Raw genomic sequence first — 16,934 nt, forward strand, 5'->3', positions numbered from 1 at the left:
ACAGAGGGTAGGGTGTGTGCTATGATTTTAACAGAACAAAGGAACAACTATGTTCTATTAACACTCTCTGCCAACACAAACAGCCTCGCTGAAAGACGGCAGTAAGTGAAAGAAGATTACAGTCTGGATGCCATGTTATGTTTTCATACCTCCCTTGTTCTTAGTGGCTGACGTGGTTTTGGTTGCCACAGACCTTCTATTTTCATCTGCGATGCCAACATCTGTGCTAACCTTTAAGAAAGAATCTGGACCGGGATATTGGATGCCACATCGGTGATGCCACGGCTGCGTTGACTGTCCCTGCATTGCTGTATGACATGCATTGCTAGTGACAAGCTGTCTTTGCTGATGTCAGTTGGCTGTGTCTGCTGGCTGGCCCTGCAGAAACTCCAAGTCGTTCTCTGTCATCACGCCTCTTCTTCCCAACATGCACTGGGGCTGGTTTTCACCGCAGAGCGTGCCCTTAGTATCACTTGCTTCTAAGCTACACAAATACACACGCATCATATGCTGCTAAGACTAAATGTGTCCTTCTTCACTTCAGAGGCAAATCAAAGTGAGCTCTCTGATAACTGCATACTTGTGCACTAAATGTGCAACAGATGCGTTGCTTGAAAACCACTCAAAAAAAAAAAAAAAGAAGAAGCCTGCAGAGCTCATATGAGCTGGAGCTGACCATAAATGAGAGCATGTTGCAAACAGCCCAATATCAATCAAAGAGATAAGTGCTTCCAGGTACATTGTAACAGCTAGATGTAATAAACATCATGAGACCAACTAATGAAGAATATATTTATTTCTGGCCAGTGTACAAAGCTAAAAGTCAGAATTATTTTCCTCTAAGAAGCTGATTATAGCATAAACTAAATCTTAACCTTAATCCATAAACTCACAGGAAGCTTTACATCCAAACAATACTGAAATTAGGGGGAATGGTTAATCTTCTGATTTGAATGTTTCTCCACATTTTCCACCCTTTTCTGCTTTCTGCCAGAAAGCGAAAACAATCCTGAAAGGAGGAACTAACTGACTAAGAGGAAGAAATGAAGGACGCGGAAGGAGAGAGAAAGACAAAAGCAAGAAGAGAAAAAAATGACATCTCCATATTAAGGCCTGTGTTGCCGGTGTCAGTTCTAATTTCACAGTGCCTGTGGGGAGCTGAATGCAACCAGTCAGCTCTGGTCTCATCTCGTTCTTCCTCCATTTTAAATCAGGGACGATGATTCCCAAGCTGGGGGGAAAGGAATATTACTGGCAAATTGGTTTTAGACTAAAGATGGTGGCGAGGCATTCTGCTTTCTCAGCTCTTTCCCAGGTGCACTTAATCTAATTTCATTAAAGAGATGAGGACGGATGATCACTTGTGTCGAAACATTAAGCCGGTCCATTTTTTCCATCCATAAAAAACGCTCAGGTTGTCAGCAGCCCGGTGCATGCCCTGTTTGTTATTGAATATGATGACTCTTGGAGACCAATCTAGAGCTTGCAAGGCACTGGGAGTTGAGTGTGGAGGCTATATCTACATGCATATATATTACTATTGGCTTCTTTCCTTTTTCAAGATGGTGACAGAGGAAAAGATGTAAAGAATGAACAATGGAAAAGGCAATTAAGAAGTAGCCAGTGAATGAAAAAGACCAGGGACAAGAAGAGAATAATGTTAAAACAATAAGAGAGGTGAAGGCAATGGTGCTGTTAACATATATGGTTTGATCCCCATCCAATCCTCCGGTAATGTTGTGCGAGTACTGCCAGCTTTACAGGACGTAACCTCCAACGCTTCAGTTGGGAGGATACCACCAGCCGACGAGCCATTAATGATAAGTCGCTGAGACGTGGTGATATGGCATTCATTCTGCAAACTGCAGGAAGATATGGACGTAGAGGGGGAATTAATGTGTCAGTCAGAGCCCATGTGCTGGCCTGGTAGAAGAGTACACCAGAGCCATAAAAGAACTCATTGACAGGATGTGGTAATGGTCCTCCGAGACTCCCTCGGAGACAGATTCACTTTCTGCTGAATGACTGCTCGGCAAAGAGGACCAAATAGAATTAGCTGACCGGGGTGTCCTCCGCTGTGTGGTAGTGTGGCCATTGAGGCTGCTGCATTAATGTTTCGCATACAGGCCACTATAATATTTGCACAGGAGAAAGAATACCAGGGAAATTGGAGGAGCTAGGGAAGATGGCAAAGTGAGGCCTAATGGAGATAGGATGACACTCCAGGAGAGTGCATGAACAAACTGAGAAGGGATAAAATACCACTCTATTTCTTTCCATGGCTCTCCAATGAAAGAAAATGATGTCCTGACTTGAAGTACCTCAGATGTGTCAGAGACTGGCCAGTTTGGAAAGTTCATTCATTGCAGAAGGATGGAGGCGGAAATCAGTAATACTAAAAGACGGTTTAAGTTAATTAGTAAATTGCTTAATATCACTGTCAAGTGATAAATCAGCAAAAAGAAACAAGAAATCCATGAAGTGGTTAGGAGCCAGAAAGATATTACTGCTGGTGATATGGGGATTTTGATGAGTTGTTGGGGAAAAGAGCGTAAAAAATGTGCTTGTTTACATTTTAAGTACATGTTGTTTGCTGAAGGTTTCTTCCTGTTAAAAGGGAGTTTTTCCTTCCCACTGTCACCAAGTGCTGACTGCTGGGGTTCTGTCTATTATTGTAGGGTCTTTAGAGCCTTGAGATGGCTGTTGTTTCGATTTGGTGTTATAAAAATAAAATTGTTTTGAAATTCTTTATACAATTTCACCCAACATTGACCCTGTGACTGCACACTAATTGTCCCATTCTACAAGCACAACCAATCACTCAGCCCACTTTCTGCAGAGCTAAGACGTGTTCTGGGGCATATGAGAGCATTTTAGCAGCTCAAAGTATTTAGATCCAGACTTAACGGTGAATGATGTTCTCATGTGTGCAGCACAGTCTCACGTGAATACATTTAGTTTCTGTGTTGCTACGCTGTTTCTTATTTAAGCTGTGGTTACTTTCTTTGCAAGCTTCAAATTTAGCATAGCTTTGTGCAAACACATTAACCGTTGCTTTAATGACAGTAAACACAGTGAAAAGACTGTTCTACTTAAGAATTCCTAATTTTGTGGGTTGTTTTATGCCTCTGAGGTGCAGGCATATGACGAGCCAATATCAAGGGTATATTATATAAAATCACACTCAATACTTCTCATTGTCAAACATGACATCACATGACAGGCCTCTCAACAAACACTGGTAACAATGTGAACACTATACCAAGATTCTGATTGCTTGTTTCATCAAGGCAGGCCCATCTATATGAAGCTATTTCTTAGGGCACCCTCGCACTTAACTAGAAACGACTGGGCAATTGCTAAAGATTTCAAATCTGACATGCTCTGGAAACACGCCATTGGGTGCTATATCAAAGCATTGCTTTGATGCAAGCGAGTTCCACAAGGTGCAGCAATCTAAACTGACTTTGCTGTAGCAACTCGTCAGTGTTATTTAAATACAGTGTAACTGATTGCACCCTGGGGGCACACCTGGAAGCAATATTCTAATTAAGTTAATCTGTGAAATCCCGACAATGTGGGTGTTCAGGTGCCTGGTAATCTGATGTGAAAGGAGCCTTTGTTTTCACTGGAAAGATTCGGGAGGAGCTGGCACCTGTTTTAGCAAAACGTTGCAGAAAATTATCACTGTCGAGTTATCCTGAGTGCAGGCAATTACAAATGACAGTGTTTGTCTTTCTCCTCATGGAACCCAATTTTTACACCGTCATATTTTTTTCCTGCTTTTGGTGATGGCCTGTCAAATTATTTTTTCCCCATTCTTCTCCCTTCCTCTGCAATTTGATATGGATGATTCGCAACTCTCATCACCTTGATTATGGTAATACGTGTTTCTGAGGCAATAAAAAGGGCAGGGCTGCTATAGCCTTTATCCAGATGTTCTTTTCTTCTTGCACGCTTGGAAAACACATCAACACTAACAGAGACTTTTCAAAGAATCCACAACAGCGAAAGAGCGAAACGTAGTTTTGGAATTATGCCATTGCTCTGTTACATTTCCTGTTGGCTTTAGGAGAAATCTTTTGTTTACAGTCAATACCTCTGCTCGTGGGAATGGAACTTTACCACTACTGGAAGAACAGAACACTTTAACACTTATTTTTGAGGCCCCCGTTTTTACTTATCTAATAAAAATTTTTATTATTATTATTTTTTAGTTTCATTCTTCAACAAGGTAGTTAGATGATCATTTTTCAGTATAGTCCTGTGTGACTAGCCAGTCCACAATCAACTATGGACTGGCAGTGTATGCATACATTTTAGGTTCTTGTGTTCCAGTGCTGCATTCCTACCATATGTTGCTTGCTGAAGTCAAAATAATATTAGCTGGCAGCTAAAAAAAGGGGAAAAAAGCCACGTTTTGGATTACTGCAAACAAAAGTGAATGCAGAGACCCATAAACAAGCAGCAACTGAAGGTGGCTGCAGTGAAGGCCTGGCAGAGGCTCTCGACAGAGGAAAACGAATCATTCACTGACTCCAAAGCGTTTTCATCCCAGTATTAAAAACTATCTTTATGTTTAAAATGTTGTTTTATTATTTTTATAAAGCTCTTGTTATGTGTAAAAATGCACATTAGTTTCATCTGAACTTTGCAGTTCATTTTATTCTACCTGAAAACAACAAGCATGTGAATATTGCTCCCTATCACTGCCACTAAGATGAGTCAACTTCAGTGTGTGAACGAGAGGAATAATAACACTGACGACTCTTTCACTGTACATATGGGCAAGTCAGTATTGCTTTAATATAGACTTGACAAAACATGAAACTTGTACTTAAAAAACTTAGAACTGAGAATGGAAACTAAGAGTTGAGACAGACAAAAACAAGCTAGCGACCACACTGAAGCCTAGATAGTTTGACTAATAGTAACTTTCACAAGTTGTTTTCACTTGCAGTATTACTTTGCTGCTTATGGATTAGGATTCACATTGATTGTTCAGGAAGATGTCTTTTTGCACTAACATCTACAGAAATATGCACTGACTATGTTTCTCACAGTGAGAGCGCAAACTGGTGTGCAATAAAAGTGGCATTACTATTTTTCCAGAGATTTCTCAAGCTAAAACACTTCCTGATGACATACTAATGAAAAGTAGTCTGAGAAGAAGGTGAAGCTACAATCTGGCTCTTGGACTGTGAAATAATTGGCACGAAATTCAACAATCAGACTTGGCAGCAGTGTCTAACAGTCTACCATGTCTTGAATTGCGTCCCAGTCCACAGACAGGCTGACACATAACCAACAACACAGAAAGACAGCTGAGTTTCTGTAAAACTGTCAAAGCGCTTCTTGATTTTTCTCCTGCCCATCTTTATGTTTAGTTCTGTAGTACCAAACTTTTTTTTTTTCAATACTGAAAATTAAAACGAGTCTCAAGTAACCGAGAGGAAACAAAAACCCTTAGAAGGAAACACTTCCTTCTACTTTACTTCCCTCTCTCCTCCACCCACAGTGTTGCCAGGGAGCCGTATGGAGACTGACAGGCCTGCTACATCTCTCTGTCGTGTCAACTAGCTCGTGCCCTCGGTTCCTCCTCGCTTAAATGAAGAGATAAAAGCCTATTGACTTGCCAGGCTACAGTTAATGCAAATTGGGCTTGCTATCAATGTATTATTTATAGGGAGAGCTGCAGACATTTCCACAGAACTGGGAGCTAAGCTTACAGGAGATTAGGCATGCTATCAAATTCATTTACCAGAGAGTAATTGCTAAACTGTGCAGGAATTAGGATGCGTAAGGTTCCCCAAAGGCGTTTCATCTTGTAACCAGGTGCCTGCCATCAGCCAACCACCTCTGAGATGATTACAAACACTCAGAGGTGAAACTGATAGACTACATCTGTCAAATTGTGAACTGGTAACCTGATGACAACGTTTTCTGAAGAAAATCAAGGTGTTACTAGTTAGCAGCACAACTAAAGCATATTTTAAATGAAATTGTTGAACGATCTTGTTAAACATTCTGGTTGTAACTTGTAAATCTGTCATTCATCATACTGAAAATAAAACACACGCGTTACAAACTCCGGCTGCTGTCGAGTAACTTAGAAGCAGATAAAGGTGTTATGTGCTTTGTGAATAGATTAAATGCAGATTTTACTGCATGCAGCACACACTACGATCTAAGCTAGGAGGCATATGTAGGAAATATTTGTGCATAAAGTGTTCCAAAAATAATAGGTACCGCGTCTTTTCATAAAGAACAGAAAACCAACACTGAAAATCAGTGTCTTGATGTGCAACATTTTTCTTGTCACTTTCATGCTCCGTACGATTCAAATGATCAACAGTGTTGGGACCAGGCGCAGTTGCTTTTTACCCCCTTATCTTTTTTTCGCTAACAATACACTATGACTATCTCCCCTTTCTCAGTTGAGAGCTCAAATTTGTTATTCACAACTCTCCGATTCTTCATGCGCTGGGTGAGTAAACACAGGAAAAGCAGTCTTACCTTGTCGTCAATGTCACTCTCGCTGTCACACTGTAACAGAAAAGAGACAGACACAGGAAATATAAGGAATTATTCATTTGGCTCCCCACCCCAGTAGCATAATCAGTGCAGATGTTATTTTTGTGTGCAACCTCTCATTCACTGTCAGCTTTCAGTGCAAACGGCAGAGGATGAAGAGGGAAAGGAGAGTGCGGTAGTCTGAAAGAGGTTTTTTTCAAGTTTCAAAAGGAGCACAGTGGCACAAAACGCCTTCCTGGTGTTTCTGTCGCAAATTCACTGCTTTAAATTTGCAAAGGATGAAAATACTTTGCACGGGATTCTATTATAAAGAGTCTGTTTAGTGACTTGGCATTCAGCTGCAGCTTGTCATTTAGCCTTTTAAGTGTGCTTTAAAATTGGACGATAGCATCTCAAGGACACAGGTTCTTTGAATTCTCCAGCACAGTGCCTATTAAGTGTGGTATTTCAAATCCGTGGTGTGACAAACCAGTCTTTAATTTGTATGTCAGTCTTCTACAGGGATAAAGGAACTGAATAACAAGAGAGGTTGTATTCTGAAATGTACCTTGTTCTAGCACAGCTAAAGGCCAAATCACCTTCCATTCAGTCAAGAAGAGAAATGGTTTGTCTTCAGCACTTCAAATTTCACCAATGAAATATGCAGTGATTGGGATCAAATATATCAAAAAGAGTAAAAAGAATATCAAAGAAAAAGATTTCAAAAAAGTCAGACCTTGCCACTTTTTGCAAACAGATGACAAGAATGCTGCAAATACCAAGAGCCCGGCCTTTTATTCCTGGTATGTTCAAAACTCCTTTTGGCAAATAATAAAAACACGATTAAACTCGCACAAATACGGGAAATTATTTTCACCTTTACTCCGGAAAAATGTGTTAAGTTAAGGTAAAGTCAATAACCCTGTCTAACAGCATTTGTTTGATTTTCTTTGCAACATTCCTGAACTTGTATGCACCTTACGAGCTCCTGCGTCTAACATTCGCTCGTCACGAACGGCTCCTGGCTGGTTACACCTCAAAGATGGAGAAGCTGTGGAAACAGGAGTGGCTGAGCTGCCTTGCCAGGCCCACTGGACCTCACAGCAGGATGCATGAGGAACAGAGCAATTCAACCAAAGAGCCACATGGAGAAAGGACGACGGTGAAAAAAAACTGCCTTCAATCTGTCAATTAAGTCCCTGTGGCAACATATTTAAGTGGGCCCTCTCTATTTTGTTTGACTCCCTTTCAAAGTGGAGCACAATGAGGAGGGAGCTGTGTCAATGGAGGCACAGTGTCCTTTTGTCGTGAGCGTGGTGGGTCCAAATGTATAATTAAGTAACGAGAGTAATCAGAACAAGGGCTCGGTGGCCAAGATCTCTCAGGAGAGGAGAAAGGGGGGATGTGTGTGAGTGTGTGGGTTCAGGGGTGAGTCCATGCCCAATAGCTTATCCTACTAGGCAATGCCAAAGGTTGGTAGGAGTCCTTGGCTGCAGAGTCATCACTAACAACTCTGTAAGATGTGTGTGTTTACTTATACCAGACATGCAGGAAGAAAATACACTTGTTGGAGGGTATAAAACAAGTATGTGCTCTGAATAACAGAGTGTAGTCATGAACTGTCAAACGCACTGCTTAAATAGTACACACAACGACACCACAAGGAAAATAGTCTTTTCAATAAGTAATTCAATATAAATAGTGGTAAGAATTTTCCTGCCTTTTGATTATTATTATTAACCTTTATTTTACCAGGAAAAGTCCCATTGAGATTAAAAACCTCTTTTTCAAGGGAGTACTGGCCAAGAGGCGACAACATGTTAAAATTACAAAGTTACATGGGATTCATGTCTATATTTCTTCTTTTTGAGCAGTTTACTGGTGGATTTGCTCATGTGCTCAGGCTGATCCTGGTTAAAAGGTCCACTTGTAGCTCAACGAAACTTTCAAGCTTTACTCTTTGATAAGATGTAAAAATCATAGTTAAATCAATGAGTGCAGAGATCTGCGATTTCCACTGCAATGTGCAACAGCTTGTAAGAGGTTTTTCTCCTGAACAGGGCTAAGCTACTAGTGATATACAACTTAACCTATATCTTGATCACATTACTACAAATTCCAGGCCTTTGCATATACGTTCAACAACTAGAAATGATATTTTTTCTGCTTCATGTGCCATTTACATTTATATATAACATAATACTTTTCTCAGTGTAGATGCCTACATTTACACAGATGTGATGAACTTTAGGTAAATCTCAAACACTTTTTTCTCTGTTGTTTAACTGAATAAAGTCTGAAATTTTCACCATCTGTAAATTATTCTACTTGCACTAGAAAGAGCTGCTTTATATAATTCGGAGAGCAGGTTAAATCCAATAGATGTCTTTGGGGATCTGTCAGTACGACACCACACATTTCAAAAGCAGAGACCACCAGACCTTAACACTCTAGGATTAACCTAAAAGATCCCCCCCCTCCCCCGCACACACACAAACACACACACACACACACAGACACACAGAGTACTTAAACAAATGAAAATATTGGACACATTTTTATACAAAATATCTTCTTTTCTCTTCTTTGAACTACTGCTTGTCAAAAGACAATCATTACAAAGTGCCGGGCATTAAGAAGAGAAAGTGGCAAAGGATTCATGTCAATCAGTTTCCATTCAGGCTGTGAATTCCAGACAAATTAATTGCAATCCATTTCTATACTGGTAGTTAGGAGCACATCACAACCTGTTATCATCACCCATTTGTTCCCTCAGAATTCTGGTATTTTACCACGAAGAAATCACATTCAAAACAATGCTTCTCTCCATCTTCATCTAACTATGAATTGCGAAAAAAGAAAAGAAAATTGATCCACTCTCTAACATTACCCCTTCCCTGCAGAAAATGGAGTAAATGTATTCTTAGCATGCAGCTGAACGGATGACTTCCATCTCACAGCAGTTGTGAGATCCATTCTATTACTGAGGACGAGTTTAAACCGTAGGTGATGGAGATGAACAACTGGCATGGTCTATTCCCTGGGTGCATGCTTGGCCTTGTTGTTGCAGCAGTAGCCATGACACTAGATATGAGGCCTCACAAGGCTGGAGCTGGCGAGGAGGAAAAATAATATCAAAAGAGCACAGCATGGTGCTTATCCTTTTACAAGTAGCATGCACTGTAGCAGAGCGAGAAGAGAAATAGTAGCTAGGGCTCAGACAGAGACAGAGAGAGGCACAGCACAGCAGGGGAGAGAGAGGTAGGTGGAAAGAGGGGAACAAAACAACAGTAAGAACAGGCGGGGGGGATGCTATAGAGATGAAGGGATAGGCAGTGTTACAGCAGTTTTTGTCAGGCCCACATGTGATTGCCCTGTTGGGCTATAACACTTGGTCCATTCAAAGAAAGAAACACAATAAAAGTCCAAGATTGGCTCGTGTTTGTGCACGCATTGTTGTTGGCGAGAGCAGCGCTACGTCGTTTAGCACCCTATGCTTCTTTTGACTGTCTGCACGAGGAAAACAATTTTCAGCAAGAAGGTACAAGAAAGCCAAATGATGAAAATGCAAAACCACAACCCCAAACAGAAGCCTCCCTAAACAGCATGTCTGGTGGTCAGAGGGGACATTGTTAAAATCGAAAAGATACGCTGCTCACTAAGCTGCCTGACAGGAGCCAAGCCCCTGGTGGTTTCTGTCTCTTGCAGTACCCCCCGCCCCCCCTCCGCCCCCCACCTCAAAAAAAAAAAAAAAAAAAAAAGGCTAGTTCTTCAGAGGCATGGAGCAAGCAGCAACATCTGCACCTGGCAACCGCCAGCTACGAAGGGCAACGGGGGACCAGAATCAGTGGATGGCTCATCCACAAACCCTCCCTCCCAGCTTTCCACCTCCTCTCCAACCCCTCCTCCCCTCAGCCAGCACATCAGACGAACGCGTTTGACATTTACACAGCTTTCAACACTTCAGAGACAGGAGATTTATTCCGCCAGCGGCCCTGGCTGGAGCCAGGCCTCGACCTGGGCTAGCCCCCATGACGACCCTGTAGCTCAGCCCTGAAATGAGGCAGGGCTGAGAAAGAGAGTAGCGTGAGGGAGGGGGAAAAAAACAGAAAGAGAGGGATGGATGTCTCGATTCTCCTGGACATTTCTCTGGCAGATTCTGATAGACGTGCAAGGGGAAGACAATAAGCGTTGCGCATCCCGGAGCACATTAAAACGACTGGCCAAATTAATCACACAGTTCCACTTGTCACACTCGGAGGACAGTCTGCCATGAATTCTGCCTCAGAGATAGAAAGAGGAACAGAAGAGGAACTTGCCCAGCAACGCAAATGCTGGCATGGCGTCAACAACTGTCTTCCTGAATACTGATCACAAGCCTGTGCTTGCTGCAAGAAATGTTGAAAAAAAGAGAGAGAGCAGGAGAGAGCTGCTGGCATTAAAGTGCCACTGTCAGTTCCTTCTCAAAATAAATAAAGCAGTAAATAAAATGAATAAAAGCAGAAGAGGAGAGCATAAAAGCGTCAGTGCTTTGATAATACTATTCGTGATAAAAGCTTGATTGGCTGTAATTTTTCAAAGTCACTGTAAGGTGTGTTTCTGCTAAATTACAGTCATATCTAATAACTGTAGATGCAATGGCACGACGAGGAACTGGATTAAAGCAAAATTAACTCCTGATAAGCAACCAGTTGTGTTCCATTCAGGCCCAAAACAACATTAACTGACGGGGAGATGGGCGCTGCATCATGACAGCAGCGAAAGAGCATCTGCTTTTCTTGATGTTTTATCCAAATGTATAAAGTTAAAGTGTCCGCGATGCAAAAGTCTACAGCGGTGGAAGAAATGGCTTCAATTTATAAGACATTTCTCCAGGCACATATACTGAGATACCCCTGATTCTAAAAGAAGACCTCTAACAAACCCGGATCTCCTGGAGTGAGAGCACACAGAGGAGGTAATGGTCCATTTAGATGGTCGCGGACGGAAGCGGTGTCGAATACTGGTGGAACAACACCAATTTTCTCCTGCAATTTCCCTCCTGCAGATACTGGGATGAGGTGTGGGAGCGTAGGCGTCATGACCATTCTGACGGGGTCTGGATGCAAAGCCTCAAGTCCACCGGGGGACCCCCTGCTTGGGCTGAAACATCAGCAGGAGATCTGAAAGTCTCACTGGCCCTGCGGCAAAGCTTAACTTCAACTCATCTTTCATAATTTATCAGCAGGACATTTTAGTTGCATGTTCTTATGTGCTAACCCTTTGTCATGACTCAGTGGAGAGTTCAGATTTGATTGCGTTCATGATACTATCTGCCTGGAAGAGCTGGACAATGCCATCCTCCATAGTGCTTATCAAAACAAATCAGGGTTAGAGACTGAATCCAAGGTGAACTAGGGCCTGATGGAGCCCTAGTGTGGGGAAGGTCAGCAGTCGGGCAAAGAGTGGGCTGAAGATGGACGGATGCAGATGCAATCTTTAACCAAACAACTGCTTGTCCTGTTACTGGAAAAGCTTAATGAAAGGGAACTGGCAATTCCAGGCCAGGCACTTGGCCTGTGCTCCAGACGATGAGAGCTATGGATGAGTGGTGAAGCACCAGGCAGAACCAAAGCACAACACTATAGAATGTTTATATATATAACGGTAGAGTAAATGATACATGGCCATTGTGATGGTGTCTGGTTACATATATATGTAATCATGCAAGTGTGTTCAAAAAACCTTTAAATAGTAAAAAAAAAATCAATTACTCATTTCATATCTTTGGATGATCAGATAAACCTAATAATTTTGTATCTATGCTGAAACTAAATGGGGTAAAAAGCTTCGGGAGTCTGGTGCATTAATGCTATTCATAGCAAAAACACACCACTGCATTTAACTTTCACAACCAGGGAGAGGGAAAAATCAAGCAATTTATCTTGACCCTAATAGCTGTATCTGAAAACACCACCGAGCAAAGCGATTTGATCACAGGATCAAATCTATACAGCCTTTTGACCCCTGACCTCCTCAGCAGGCAGCATGGGAAGTCAGCTGATTACCCAGGGTCAGCCTTAGAGCTCTGGATTAGGAAAGTATTGATCTCAGTGAAGATGTAGGGTCCGCGGGGAATAAGATTGAGAGAAAAAGCTCTACCGGGCAGAAATGATATCGACCAGCAGACCTAGACAGGCTCTCACGCAAAACCATATTTGAGCTTGGGACATTGGAATTGGCTGTGCAAACAAGAGAGGACTTCAGCAAAACCTCCTTTCACAGAGGCCCATTGAGAGAGGGCAGAGAGAGAGAGTGATAGTGAAGGGGGATTGAAGAAGACAGGGTTGGAGAAAATGCTCTTTGCATTAGCCAGACACACCGTGGTCTCTGCTTTAGAACTGACACACTCGAGTAAAGAGCCAGTAGAGGCCATGTAAATCAAGCTGAGGTGAGGAAAGATATAGTTCTTGCCCGGGACCACACTAAGCAGACTTTAACATTACCCAGAGTCCACGTAAACAGCACTGAGACCTGGACGCTCTCTGTTTCAATTCTATGAAAGGTATTTGGTGAGGTCAACGAGCAAGAAGGAGATGGGGGGGGGGGGGGGGGGGGGGTGTGTGGACAGATTGACGATGATAACCCGCCTCCTTTCACTAAATTAGAGGACTGCCTTGCGCCCCATGCTTTCAGGATAACCCTGAGGGAGGGACAGAGCTGGCTGGGCTGCTGGTGTGATCCTTGGAGTAGTTTGGCAACGGGAAAACAGACAGTAATGGCAGATGTATGAGAGAACAGGGAGCATTTATTCAGCTCAGAGAGAAAAAGGAAACTGCCAGAAATCTGATGGGACAGGGAATACACAACTGTGTTATGAATATAGCTGAAGAAGAAAAATGGGCATACAGGTAAGGGAGAACGAGAGAGAAAAATAAAACACTGATTTATGTTTTTTTTATTTTTTCTACTTATTTCTTTAGTTTTTTGTCTTTCATGGGGCCCCTGCAGCTCCTTCTCCTCTCTGCTGACTGCAGCTAGTGCTATCTTGCCTTCAGAAATTAGCGTGCACAGACACACACGCGCAACGCTCGGTACCTCCCAGAGTTCTGACATGGCCCTGGGCCTGTTGCTGCTGAGCTGCAGCGGCAGACACTGGGCATTGGAAATTTAAGTCGGGGCGTAGGAGAAATTAGGCGAGGAGGCAAGGAAATGGGATGTTGACTTGAACTGGCCCTGGGGGCAGCTGAGAGTCTCCCTGTGCAGCTCCGTTGGCTGGCTGACAGTTTGATGGAGCGAGTGGAGGCTTCCCCGCGGCCCGAGCCGCCGTCTCTAACACTGATATAGCTCAGTGAGGAACAGATTGAGCCTCCAGGCATTGCTCTGTACTGCTACCCCCCTTCTCTCTGACTCTTTCTCGCTCTGTACTACTGCTACTAACTCTCTCTCCTTTGCTAATCCTGTGAAGCCAACAGAGACATGAGCACACAATATATGTGCATATACATATGAGCTACTGTGGATGTTCGCATGAAATAAAATACTACACGCATGCAAATACTTATATGCATGCGGACACTTTGATACACAGGCATAACAGCAATCCCCACAGAGAACTTGGCTCTCACTCTCTCCGTCTCCTCTCTACGACAGTAATGTGATGAGCACTACAGATGCTGTTTACTGAGCTCTGGCTGACACACAGGGGGAAGGAGGAGGAGAGGGAGGGTGGGATGGAGGAAGAGGCAGAAGGAGGTAGAGTCAGGGGGCTGGCAGGCCACAGCCATAATGAAAAGAATCTGGCGGCAGCCCACTGTGTGCTGGTCATGAGAAGCATGTGCCGCCGGGGGGCTCTACTGCTAATTTCAGGGGGCAGCCAAGCATTTCACGCTAGACTTGTCATCGGGCCAGAGGGGGCATTCATACTGGGTGACAGCAAATGCAAGAGGGCGGGTAAAGGGTTCGGCGGGAGGGGGGGAGGCCAAAGAGCGAGGGCGAAACCTTCAGCTCCCTTACGTCCCGTCCCCCCCTCTGCAATGATCAAACGTTATAGGCAGGGTACAGAATTACAAATGAGTGTCCTGTGGCAAGAGCTGGAACTAGATTCAACTACTTTCTTTGCTCTGCTCTCTCCTCAGGTAGCCACGAGGGGCACACTTCATCCTCCAACCCCTGCTGTCCAGACAGGATCTGATACCAGTGCTTGCATCTTCCTTGTTAACCTCGCAATAATAATGTGTTACAAAATCTCCCACTTGCAGACAGATGTACTGTGTGTGCATTGCCCTTGGGCTTTTGCAGTATGGATAAAATCTGATAATGCAGCCAATTAAAACAGTGTTATTTTTCCACAATGCCTGCTATATTCTGACACGCCAACAGACAATAAAGGACCAAATACTAAAAACTCTGATGGACGACAACTGCGTGACCCTAACCCTGCCATGTCATTGATTTTTTTGCCTCGGTTACTTTCTTTCTTGTTTACAGGACAGGTAGTCTCTTAAAAGCTTAATGATTAACAGGCACATGTTTAATTTGAGATACAGACTGGTCTGAGGATTCAGCGTGCACTTTCTCTCACGAGTCACTCAGATAAAGAAAATCAGACGGGGGAGAACTCGCTGTCAACCCGACCAGTGCATCTAAGATCCTACGAGATCGATGTGAGGGAGGCAGAAAGATGTCGAGTGAGAGCAGGAGCTACCAGCTAAGGAGTTGATACTAACAGCTGGCAGCCTACCCACCTAAAAAGGGATGACTGAGTCTAGTCTGGAGAATCAAGCAAGAAAGCCAGGATGAAAGGAGAAGTGCGAGAGATGGAGTCACTAATAAAAGATGGTTGGGTGATGGTAGATGAGTGGATGCGGGACGGGTTGGGGAGGGGGGATTTTGAAACAAGCTGTCACATGAGAAAGAAAGAAAGGGAAACAGAAAAAAGTAAGACAGAGGAATCTAGACTGGAGGAGGAGAGAGGAAAGAAGGAGGCAGCCACATTGCACACTTCAGGCTGTGAATAATTTAGAGGAGCACTGGGGAGACGAGACGAAGATGAACACAAAACACTGGCAGCGTTTGACCTAGAGCTCCAGCTACATCAGTGCACATCACAGAGCGGAGAGCTCTCTCTTCCTCCCTCCCTCCCTCTTTCTCTTTTCCCCTCTTTTGCTCTTCATCTGCCTCCCTCTGTGTCAGGGAGGAAACAGCTGTACGCTATTCTTGTTTCGCCTCACATTCTATGAAAGTCAACAGAATGGCTGACAACTCAGTTTCATAAGGATCTCTCTCTCTCCCTACATGCTCTGGGCATGTCAGAAGAGTCAGAAGAGCCTTGCATATAAAGGATGGATGTGCATCCAGGCTATACGTAGCTGGATGCATGTCTGTCTGCAGATGCCCCTAGCATACAAAGGAGTAATGATGCTATTACATTTGCACAGATTTGTGGGATAAAAGCTTCAACTGCAGTTTTAGCCACCTCACTGCCCAAATGTTTTGTTGCAATTTTGTAATTTACGTTGTTTTGTGCTTTACATGTGCTAAAACTGTTATTTAGCAGTAATAATTTCTTTCGCAAATCTTTAACTCTCGCCATTTTAAATGGGATGATTTTGGTCTAATATCTTTGTTAATTGGACATTTTTGGGGTTAACAAGTGATCAAATTATAATTTAGAGAACTAGGAGAATGTGATGTCTAAAGTTGGCAGAACGAGAAAGTAAGAATCAGCTGATTAGTTGTGTACTTTCAGCTATGAAAATGTATGAATGCATGAACTGCACTTGGCAGATTTTCGCTATAACAGGAAACTAAATAAAAAGCTGTGAATCTCAAAACTCCAACATGAATTTTCTGTTCATTACTGTTGTTTTAAATACATTTCTAACTGTCATTACATAAACACAATCTATGTCGGGATCAGTGCTGCGAGGAACAAGGACCGGAAACTCATCTTAAGCCAGCAGTAAATAACAGCTTCAAGATTGGAGGTTAAACAGAGATTTCTAACGCCACCTTTGTCGAGGTGCCATACATCACCTCATCTGCTAATGTGTGTGTCTGTGTGTGTGTGTCTGTGTGTGTATGATGAAAGGAACACTGGGCATCTGCGGTGGGAGTGGCCGTTGGGCGGACAGAGGGTGATGTGATCAACCCAAAAGGGAGGGGCAATTTATTACTGTAATTAAGGAGCAGTGAGATTAGAGAGGCTGGGTTTGAACATGCATATTTATATATACATATAATACATGTCTTCATTTGAAAAAAAAAAAAAGATAACATGAGATGAGCAAAAACAAAAGGTCTAAAGATGGCAACCAAATAAAACATGAACTAAATCGGTTCCCTCTGCTTATTTTCTCCCTCCCTCCCTCCCTCCCTCCCTCCTATGCCCTCTCACTCCCTCTCTCACTGTCTCTTGCTCAGTCTGTGTGTTTGATATT

At 43.0% G+C, this 16,934-nt stretch overlaps 1 protein-coding gene across 9 annotated transcripts in view; it reads right to left on the bottom strand.

The window, feature by feature from the left end:
- The window catches only part of fbrsl1 (fibrosin-like 1), a 286,791-nt gene that overhangs the window by 81,870 nt on the left and 187,987 nt on the right, over positions 1–16,934 (bottom strand). For all 9 annotated transcript variants that reach the window (XM_085424377.1, XM_085424379.1, XM_085424378.1 and 6 more), the window contains one exon: positions 6,517–6,546. In XM_085424377.1, coding sequence (XP_085280503.1) covers positions 6,517–6,546 — 30 coding nt within the window. The remainder of the gene's footprint in view (positions 1–6,516; positions 6,547–16,934) is intronic.

Source organism: Rhamphochromis longiceps, linkage group LG12 (assembly GCF_057381845.1).
Source record: "Rhamphochromis longiceps isolate RC_006_pf linkage group LG12, R_longiceps_female_GT1.1, whole genome shotgun sequence".
In the NCBI taxonomy this organism is placed as follows: Eukaryota; Metazoa; Chordata; class Actinopteri; order Cichliformes; family Cichlidae; genus Rhamphochromis; species Rhamphochromis longiceps.